Source organism: Athene noctua, chromosome Z (assembly GCF_965140245.1).
Source record: "Athene noctua chromosome Z, bAthNoc1.hap1.1, whole genome shotgun sequence".
Classification (NCBI taxonomy): domain Eukaryota; kingdom Metazoa; phylum Chordata; class Aves; order Strigiformes; family Strigidae; genus Athene; species Athene noctua.
The window spans coordinates 31,023,374-31,034,260 of NC_134077.1; the positions used below are offsets into that span (position 1 = coordinate 31,023,374).

Consider the following 10,887-nt stretch of genomic DNA (forward strand, 5'->3'; position numbering starts at 1 on the left):
CTTCTCTATCTTTGCTGTGGCATCGTAGTAATGAATTCCATGTGACTAGCAATGAAGAGGATAAGTAACAATAAGCTGAGACAGACACGTACACTGGAAATGGCAGTTTCACATTTTATATGTGCATTAATTTGGCTGTGGTATTTCCTCCTCTTTTTTTCTTTAAGCTTGCCATCATCTCCTGGTTCTGGCAAACCCCAGTGGAAACCATCTGAAGCAGATGAATTGTCTCCACCAAAAAGTAAATTGAACACCCAAGATGGGATTCAGATTCTTGGCAGCTTGGGAACTTCAAGTCGCACTCGAGCCAAGATAAAAGATGAGGACTCAGATAAAATCTTGCGCCAGTTGCTGGGGAAGGAAATCTCTGAAAATGTCTGTATGCAGGAGAAGCTGACTTTGGAATTTCAGGATGCTCATGCATCCTCCAAGAATGTGAAGAAGATATTGCCAGAGAAAAGGGAGCTGAAGCTAGCCAGACTGAGGCAACTGATGCAGAGGTCACTCAGCGAGTCTGACACAGACTCAGCTATTTCTGAGGACCACAAGAACACTCCTGTGAAAAGAACTGACAAACCAAGGCCTCAGCCCATAGTGGAGAGTGTTGAGAACCCAGAGAGTTTGCACCTGATGATCAAGAAACACACTTCTGCAGCAGGACGCCGCTTCCCTTTTGGTATCAGGGTCTCTAAGTCTGTGGATGGCCACAGTCCTTCCCCTACTTCAGAGAGCAGTGACCCAGATAATGAAGCCCTGTATCAGTCTGGTACTGTACCTCAGACCCAGTTTTGTGGAGACAACTCTCCATCCAGCACAGACAGTGCTCAAAAGGTTGCCACCAGCCCTAAGAGTGCTCTCAAGTCTCCATCTTCAAAGCGCAGAACCTCCCAAAATTTGAAACTCCGAGTAACTTTTGAGGAGCCTGTGGTGCAGATGGAGCTAGCAGAGTCAGAACTAAGTGAGGAAAAGGATAAAGACCGGGGCAAAGGAGTCATGCGGGCTCCATCCGGTTCTGGGGAGCCAGCAGGGGACCAGCTGAAAAGGCCTTTTGGAACCTTTCGGTCCATAATGGAGACGCTGAGTGGCAACCAAAATAACAACAACAACTGTCAAACAGCAAACCTGATCAAAACCTCATCCACGCTGCCTTTTACCTCATTAGGAAGGAAGACAGCAGACAGCAAGGGAAATCCAGCAACTCTCACAAAAGGAAGGAACAAGCCAGTGAGTGCACTAAAAGGAGGAAGGGTCTTTTTTTTCTCTTGTCTCTTTAAGTAATGAATAAGTTTGACAGCTCCTTCTTCCTGCCTTTCTATAGCAAAAGGATGCACACAACTGCTTTACTGTATTTTGACCTGTAGAAAGCCCATCCACTGTTTAAATTTTGGAAGGCTTTTCCAAGGAGCGGCAAGTATTGCTTGTGTACAGAGTCCATACTCTTAGTGCACGTGGTTCACATGTTGTGTTGAACACAGAGACGTGATTCATGTGGAAATGAAGTTTGACGTTGCTGTGAGTGACAGGTCATACAATGAGAGTATCATGCTTGAATCCATGGGATTTCTGAGGAGTAAATAACTGAAGGACTAGGCCTGTCATGTCCTACAGCTGACTGGTGAGGCCAACAGGATAAGAGATAGAATATAAAGAGGAAAAATAGCAGAAATGGTCCTTCCTGCTTCTGTGGGAGCTACAGCCATCCCCTAGGTGTTGAAGCTGTCGGTACCCCGCCTTCTTTGCCTCCCCTCTCTTCATAGTACAGTCTTCTCGTGGCAGAGTATATGTATTGGATCCATATCATCCCCTCTTTGTGGTTAACAGAGTGCCCTTTCTGGGATCCCAACAGAAAGAGGGGTGTCTCCAGCTGGGAGACTGACTCTCGTGTTCAAAACGAAGGAGAAAATACTTTGAACAAATGTGCCTTCCAAGAGAAAGGAAGAGGTATTGAATGAAAGAGATAGAGATAGGAAATACTGTGAGCGTAGTGTGTTTGTGGAGCAAAGCAGAGAAGAGTGAGCATCTAGAGATAGAATAAAGATTTGAGTGAAAGGGAATGGTAGATTATTTAATTCCCTGTGAAAGACAGGGTGGAAAGGAAGGAGTGGATGGAAAGACATGAGATGAAAGAATAATTTCAAGATGAAAAAAAGAACATAAAGCAGGCCAAGAGGAGCAATAGTTAATTTATATGCTGTAAAAACCATGGCAAGGTAATAGGAGAAAAACTCTGGGAAATCTTGGGCATAAAGGAGGAAAAATGTACATGGAAAAGAAACTGTGGAGAGAGAGCTGGGAAATAGTGAGCAATCCATATTAGTGGGTACTGCTAGAACAGTAGTGCTGTAGCAGAATCTGAAATTAAATGAAAAATGCAAAGGAGACCTAATAGGCTAAATTGAAGTGGAACTGCATTTATTAAAGTTTGCTCAGAATCACAGTATGAACAATTGCTTTGAGCCTTCAAAGACATGCACTATCTAGTCAAACAGCCCATTTAACATAGAAGTATTTTTATAACACAATGGCAGTTTTTTTCAAAAGAGAGATTGAGATTCTGCAGTGACAGAGGAAAAGACAGTCTGTCTTCAAAAGTGTTCTGATAGATGGCAAGGTCATGAGCAGTTTTCATAGTTCCCTAAGAAATCTGAGGAGTTGGATGAAGTAATTCTAACAGTATTGATGCTTGCACTATAAAACGCATGTTTTCTGTGAAAAGGCCATGTTTGCATGTCATTGTTGCCGACATCAAAACTATGGAAAGAATAAATTTTCATACCAACCTAAAGGACCACAGCACACATGTCAATGAGGTAACAGACTCAGCCTCATTTACTAACTCAAAAAGACATCTGTTAAAATGCTATTGTTGCTATTTGACTGCATGTTTTGGGAGACTTCCATGTTATGCATGTGGTGATCTCAGTGCATGTTCTTAACTGATATGATGTTGTACTTTCTTAGGGCCCTTACTTCAGCTACACCAGTCTTTCCTCTAGCACGCTGAATGAAGAACTTCTGTGTAACTATGCTTGGTATGTGCTTATGCATATGGTGATGTTTAGCATCTCTGTTGCTTTGTTTTCTCAAGTTGCATGTGTTTGCTAACATTATTCATAACTGAAATACTGAAGTTGATTGATACACAAGAAGGGAAGTAGATGAACAGGTAAAGATCTAAATTCCTAGAAAAGCAGAATTTTATGATGGATTTCTGCTGATGTCACCATTGAACTGACTACAGGATTTCAGTTCCAAGCAAGTATAGAAAGTATTCATACTCATAAATCCACCAGGGAGTACAGCACACTTTGGCTGAGTATTCAGCCTTTGTTGAATGAAAGTCAAGTACCAGATGAGAATGGAAATTAAATTTCCTCTCATGAGGAGAGCAAAAAGACCACAGTTCATCTCTAAATGGAGAGTACAGAGAACATGAGGCAGAATGCTCTACTTTAATGCTCTCCTGTTTTGACATATTTTTCTTACTCTGCCTCAGACTTGGAAGTTAAATGTGTTTTTTAAAAGTATGATAACTTTGACTGTGTTCAAACTCCTTAATTTAGGCATGTTCCATCAGGACTATTCAGGCAGATAGAGACCAGTCCCTCAAAGTCCATAAAGACACGTTGGAAAAAACAACATTTGACAAAATGTGGTTTATTTTAAAGCAAATGCATTGTAAAAATTTTCTGTCATTTTTATTCAACTATTAACACTCAAATTCTTGTGGGTTTTGGTGTTTTTTTTCTGTTAAATTGAGATGTAGAATCCTTCCATTAGTTCTGGAAATGACTGCTGTTCACACCAAAATTACACATTTCAGGATACTTCTGGGAAAATTATAAATTAGTCATTCTGCAGTTTGGGAGCCTAAATTACTTTTAAGTTATTCTTTTCTAAATGTTTAATAATATTTATTGTTCACTTGTTTTTTAATGCCAGGACCTTCCGATATTAAAAAACTCAGTTTCCGTAATGGAAACGGGAGTCTTGTTCTGAAGTCATTGGCACTGTATATGTGAAACCAGAAACAGAACTGTAAGGTTTCCAACAGTTTTAATTCTCTCCCGAAAACAGAGGGAAATTCCAGTGCAGAAAATCGACTGCACAGCAGCAGTTTGAAGGAGCATCAATGGGTAGCCTCATCAAAACACCCAGCTGCCTGTCCAGTCTGTGGAGTAATACAAAACCATTATTCTCATCCTTATGTTAGAGCTGTCTCCTGGAAGTAACCCGTTGTTGTAATTCAGTATTGGCATGTGTAAATGCTCTTGTGTGAGAAATCGCTGGCAGCACAGCATTTCCCCAGAAGCAGCAAGAGACAGGGGAGGTCTGGCTGCAGCTGCAGAGCTGCAAAGTCACCTGCTGGGCGGGTTAAAGTTGGACCTGAACTCCTGGCTTCCCTCTGGGCACTAATGATTCCATGTCCTGAAGCTGTCCTCGTGGTGGACACTGGAAGACCAGGGAGTAGGAAACAAGGAACAGAGTGCACTAAGGACACAGTTTGAGGAGGCTGTTATTGTACACACAGATTAGGATTTAGATCAGAAATTTCAGATGTGCAGGCTGGGTTGGGATATTTTTCACCTTTTAGAAGCATTGGCTAGTTTCTTGTGTATTATGACTCCAAGCAAATGCTTGTAGTTTTTTCTGTCTTACATGTATGCCAATGAATGATTCTTTCCCACGCTTTAAATCATCTGAGATCTGCAGTACATTAAAGAAAGCACTAATTCATCATTTCAATACAAATCCTGTACTAGCTGCAGCTATCAGTAGCAAAAATTGCTTAATACATCAAGGCAATCATCAGAATCTACCAACAGGTTTCTGTCAGATTGTAAACTGGACATGCTTCTAAAATAGTAAGTGTGTCTAACCCAACAGATATCTCTCTGCCAGACCTAGTGTTGGATAAATTACAACTTCAAATATATACTCTGGAAAAGGATGCTTATCTGTATGTCTAATAAAACAGTTATAGTTCAAACTAGTACAGTATAAAATCAATAGGAAAGTAATTTATGCGTTGTCCCAGACAATTTATAGTTGTTCTGTTGTGAACTATTTTAATGATGCATCGGTGCCTGTTGCGTGAGGGGATGTTTAGTATTTCTGTGACACAGGCACCAGAAGAGATTAGAAATCTGGTTAGTAATTAGTAATATTGGTAATACGTTTCCTTCAGTTCATCAGACACCGTTGTAAAAAATACATCTGTTCATCAAAGTAGAGACATTTGCATTAGCTAAAAATGATCCTTTTTGAGATCACAGTGCAACTGTAGAGCTGTGAAATGGAGTCTTTGGAGTGCTTAGTGAGCCACTGCATGGGGGACTTAGCTAGAGTCTTTCAGCGCTGCAAGTCTAAGCCGATATGGTAGTAATGGTGGTAATTTGGTAATGGTGGTAATTTGATGCAAATTATCTTAGCCTTATAAAACATCCATTAATAAAGCTCCATGGTTAACGCTAAACATACTGTTGATATCAGCAATGCATGTTAAGTGCCAAAAAGTAGTTATGGCAAAAAAAGTGCTCCTCTTTTACCTCCTCAAACTCAGTCCTATGAATTCTACCTCCCTTATCTCAATTCTGTCTTCTGTTCTTGCTTTGGGCATGTGAAAACAGTAATTTAGATGAATGAAGGGGATTTTAAAATAAATTGATCCCTCATGCCCTCTTATTAGGACCCACAACTGTGGTCCCTGAACATCAGCTTCTGTTAAATCCCGATGTGACCACAAGGATATCTAAGAATCCTAAGAATCAGTCTCTCAAGGATTTTTGGTTCTTTGTGGTGGTTGTAGACTGGAATAAAGCTGTTCTGGTTTGTAAGAATCAGGCTCACAAATATGTGAGTTAAGGCAAACTTTTTATACACATACTCTTGCCTTTTGCTGTGGGTTTTTAACCTCCCACTAGTATCTGTCCTTTGCAGGAAGAAACCAGCTAGTCTGTTTAAAAGCTGATGTGGGCTGGATGCTTAATCAAAAATCCTTCACCTGGAAGGTTAATTGAAGAGAGGGGGAACATACCAGGGGTTCAGAACAAGGACATATGAAAGAAAGTGAAGACACTGAGTGTTATGTTACAAAAATTTAGTGTTTAATTTTTCTACTTTAATTGGCAAGCTCAAAATCATTTGAGTCTCATACACAACAGATTTTAAAATTATTTTTTTAAATTTAATTTTACCTAGTATGGAAATGAAGACACACTATAGAAAAATTATCCTTATCTGTGTATCTAAAAAAATCTTAATGACTTGAATTGAGATTTTACCTAAATTGCAATATTAAGAGTTATAGGCCCTGTGTCAGAAAAAGAATTACTGCTTGCCATTTTTCCTATGGCCTTTGCCACCATCTTCTACTTAAGCAGACACATAAAGTAAGTCAAATGAATCACTTTTTGAAAGTGTTTATTTCTCTCTGGTGATTATTAATGGGGACCAGATGATTCTCTTACAGGTAGAGTCAGAAACAAACAGGGTATGTCTAATGTTTGTTGTAGTGCATCTTTTTATCACTATGGTACTTTTCCTTAAAGGATGAGGAGGTTTTGGACATTCTGTTGATTATTATCAGAACATTATGACAGTGTACGAATTAATGCTGTGACTTAAAAAGCTCCTTACCATTCCATTGTTTTCCACTTTTGATTTCAGAATAGGAGGTACAAGAAAGTACTAAAAAGTATTTTGTGTAGTACATGTCCAGAGAAATAAGCCGAGAGAAAAAGATTAATTCAGAGTTCAATACTTGCAAATGGAATAAAACAGGGTAAACAAACACAGGGCAAATCCCTCTATATTGTTAGTGTTACCATGAGTAATTTTATTCTTTTTCTCTCCAGGCATGATGACATCAATAGGAAAAGCTGGAAATGTGACAGTCAAAGGAGTACTGAAGAGCCAGAGCTGCAGGAGTTCTTCCTCTAAATCACATCTCATGATGTCTCATTTTGAAATACCTGAAATATATCCTTTTGAAACACTGAGACATACCCTTCACCAGCAAAACAGCAGCTGTTAGGATGCCTTAATTTGTAGCAGTTAGACCATATACAAAACTTTTTTATGATATATGTGTATATGTAACTTGTTTGTAAGACGTGCTGTGTAAAGGCATGGGTGAGCAAAAGTAACAATTTGAAAACTGTTATTTCACAGGCAACCTCCAAAATGTTTGTTGTGCCACAGAACACACTTTGTACTTTGTGTCTTGCATGGATATATTGTCATATATCTTTATTTCCTTTGTCAATGGCATATACTGTCAAATTTTCAGCCAGGACTCTGCCTGCTCAGCTCCTCAGTGAGACCAAGGCAAAAGCATTGATTTTTTTGAGTATGTTTTGTCTGTTGTTATTTCTATTTTTTGTAAAAAGGAAATAAAGACGGTGTTAATAGGACACACAGAGTACAGATACTTCTCATACTTTACTGTTTCATCTTTTGAGCTTTAAGTGTTTTTATTGGTCTTTTTGTTATTCATTTGTTAATGAGGTAATGTCCAATACCAGGATTTCAGGTCAGTCAGTCAGTTGAATCAAGAATCGATTGAATGTTTAGTGATCCCTTTTCATCTTTAAAATGTGTAGAAATAAAAAGAAAGCATAAATGCCATTTTAAATTAACATTTATTGTTACGTGCCAAGCACTGGCAATGTGCTTAGCTCAAGTCAAATTACCGAGTAATCTGCTAAGACCTAGTCCATATTCTCTCAAAGCTGTCATTATCCTTTTATTGCATGCTCTTTGAACCTTTCAAGAGAAAATGCAATCTCTTACTGAATTCACTTCATTTGTGGTAAACTGTAAGTACATTCTGCAACGTTGTCATACAACACAACATCCAAAAGCAGACTACTAGGCAACTTTTACTTAACACATTTATTTATATCAAATATCTGCATATATATTTACTTTGTTTTGATTATACTGATCTAGTTCCTTTTGAAGACTGCTACAGTTTCTTGAGAAAGATCCAAAGACATAAGGATTTGTTTTAATGACTGTTCTAATAGAACATAGGGAAGTCATAGAAGTTTGCCAAAGAAATTTATCTCAGTCAGTCATAGAATCATAGAATGGTTTAGGTTGGAAGGGACCTTTAAAGACCGTCTGGTTTCAACCTCACTGCAGCGGGCAGGGACATAAAAAAATTATGAGATTATGCAAATTAAATTCCTGCAACCGCAGAACTAATTAATTAATGTAGACACTCGAGAGGATTTTCATTAAATACAATGGAGTTGCTTTCTATGCAGTTTCTCTTGCCTGTTTTTTGCTGTGTTCATCTTGACTATTGGGCTTTCTTTCTGGTCAGTGAGAATAGAGAGGGACTTCCTGCATGAGATTCATCCTACCTATTACAGGTTTCTCATTTACAGGAGTACCGGTCCCTTCCTACTTACAACAGGGGAAACTGAGGTAGTAGAGGTCTTGGAAGAGTTATTTAGTATTTGAATGCCTTTAATTAAGTGAGATAAATGTCTTTCTGTGGGTCACTCTTCAGAATGATGTTGTTGTTTGGCCATACAGTCACAATGGACCAAGATGACTGAATGCCCCAGACACTCTGCTTATAGGCTTTGGATAAACACAGAGTACTACTGGATAAAATGGAGCCAACTGAGAGATCAGCAAAAAACCCCACAAATAAAAATAATAAAAGTGTTCACTTAGAGAAATGAAATTCTGACTTTCTTTCCACAGTTCTTATCTGTCACTTGGCAACACTTTGATTTTTGAGCTGAAGTAATAAACCAAGCACTCTAACTGACCTGAGCTGTACTGTTTAAAGAAACAACCAAATCTCCAAAAATATCTGTCAGCCAGGAACAGTAATGCCTCTAACCGGGCCTCCTGTTGTCTGTGTGCATATGAAAAATCTGAATGCAAAGTGAGAAGACACATGTGCTGCAATTGCCAGAGTGCTGAAAGAGAGCATAGGAAAGAGAGATCTTATGTCTGGTAGGTAAGCTTAAAACAAATGGACAGTTGGCATTTTTGAGTGTGGAGTGTTGACTGTGGTCATGTGCATGTCAGAAACGGCAATCCTGCTGAGTGATCCTGACTGACTGGAGATGTGTAAAGTCTGCCATAGCTATCTGTAGTATCTAGCTGAAGCAGGGGATAAAACTGAGCTTCTGTGAAAAGTTTTGAAACAGTCCAAGGTGTAAGTATTGTCAAATCCTGAAAGAAAGAAATTGCCTATTCTGAAGACAGGATTTAAAAGTCACCTGCCTTCTGCAGGGAAGCAATTTCTACAGAATAATTCTCAATATAGCACATGGTGAATCAAATTATGCAAGTATTGTAGGGCATAGATGTTACTAAATGAGATAGAATTGGGATGCCAGAAGATGTTCAGGGTCTGTAGTTAAAAATACCTGCTAGGTAATTGATGTGTCAAAGACTCCCATCCCAGATAACTGGATAACTGAATACAGCTGGGGAGGGCTGCATGTTTCCAGTGAGAGCTACATATGTTGTTCATATGGCTATCGACAGTTCCTGAGCACATTGGGGCAGAAAGCAGTTTCAGGGCTAACTAGTGCAGAAGAGAGGCCAACTTGATGTAAGCACGAAAAGTAGTGTCTGGAGGGTTTTATCTCTGGAGAAGGTGAACTCATGTTGTATAAACTGCTGATTTTATTGTTCCTTATTTGTAGTTTCTTTCCTACTTAGGGCCCCAAAGCCTACATGTGGTACACTGATGTCATGCCTATTAGAGAAATGCTGATTCTGTGATCTTCAGCTGGCTGAAGCCTGGGCTCTGCATATTTGTATCCTTAGTAGCTATAGAATCCAGGTGCCATAACTCCTTCTGTTTGGTTTATAATCCTCCAGGCAGATCCCTCCTGGCATGAGTCTAGGTCAGGCTTCTGTCATCAAAGCATAAGCATTTCCCAGAGGCAGAAGAACCAATCAAGGATTTTCCAGCAAACATCTTCAGAAAATTTCAGTTATCCAAGGCTTTTAACAGGAGCACAAACCCCTTTTGATTACAACCCTTGACAGAAAAGGTCCTCTCCTATCCGCTCAGAAATTTCTGATCAAAAGAAGATAATGAAGTCATTTGCTAGTGGACCAATGTGTGTCCTAGTAAAACTATCTGTGAGCACAACAAAGAATGGCTTTTCATGTTCTGTCACCCCCAAAGATGTCAGAATAAGACCTCTGTGTTTGTCCCATAGTTCTGTATCAAAGATGATAAATAATGTGTTGGAGAGCAGTAGTCAGTTCCCAATTTCATGTAATCTCTGGCTCTCATCTTTTGAAGAAGGACAATCATTTACTATGAGCCTTTGTTTGTTTCAGGTATTTGAGATAGGCAGCGTATGGATACATGCAGTATCAAAACTGCAAGTATGGCACTTTATTTCATCAGCAGAATAGTGGGCTATACTTTGTCCTGCATTAATAGAGCAGCATTTTAGGAAAAATTACTATTTGGTTTTGCCTTTCAATCTCTATATTAGAGGGCAAATACATTGGTTTACTGGGTTACTAATGAATAAAATAACTATAGTTAGCATAGTTGGTGTATGAAGATGAAGGAGACAGACAAACAGTTTAGATTGAATATTCATTTCACTGTAACTGTAATTCTGAAACCTTTTCATAACACCAAGCTAACATAAGATAAATGGCATAACAAAATATGATTAACAGCATAACAGTAAAAATAATACTCCAACATCCACTTATTTATGATAAAATAATAACTGTCTCAGAAACATATTCTCTGAGAGCTGATTTGTTCTGTGTTTCATCTCCTGTCATTACAGCAGTGTCAGAATGTGGCCATGCAATACAGACAAAAGTAAAGTAAAAATGTCAGCATATCATATGCTAGGTATGAGTGTATCTCATGGT

At 38.9% G+C, this 10,887-nt stretch overlaps 1 protein-coding gene across 6 annotated transcripts in view; it reads left to right on the plus strand.

Annotated features, from left to right (window-relative positions):
* The window catches only part of SNCAIP (synuclein alpha interacting protein), a 92,711-nt gene extending 85,296 nt beyond the window's left edge, over window positions 1-7,415 (plus strand). For 5 of the 6 annotated variants that reach the window (XM_074932247.1, XM_074932245.1, XM_074932249.1 and 2 more), the window contains 3 exons: window positions 168-1,224; window positions 2,962-3,032; window positions 6,858-7,415. In XM_074932247.1, coding sequence (XP_074788348.1) covers window positions 168-1,224; window positions 2,962-3,032; window positions 6,858-6,942 — 1,213 coding nt within the window. In that variant the 3' untranslated portion in view covers window positions 6,943-7,415. The remainder of the gene's footprint in view (window positions 1-167; window positions 1,225-2,961; window positions 3,033-6,857) is intronic. The other variant, XM_074932250.1, reaches the window with a different exon arrangement.
* Window positions 7,416-10,887: the final 3,472 nt, after the last annotated feature.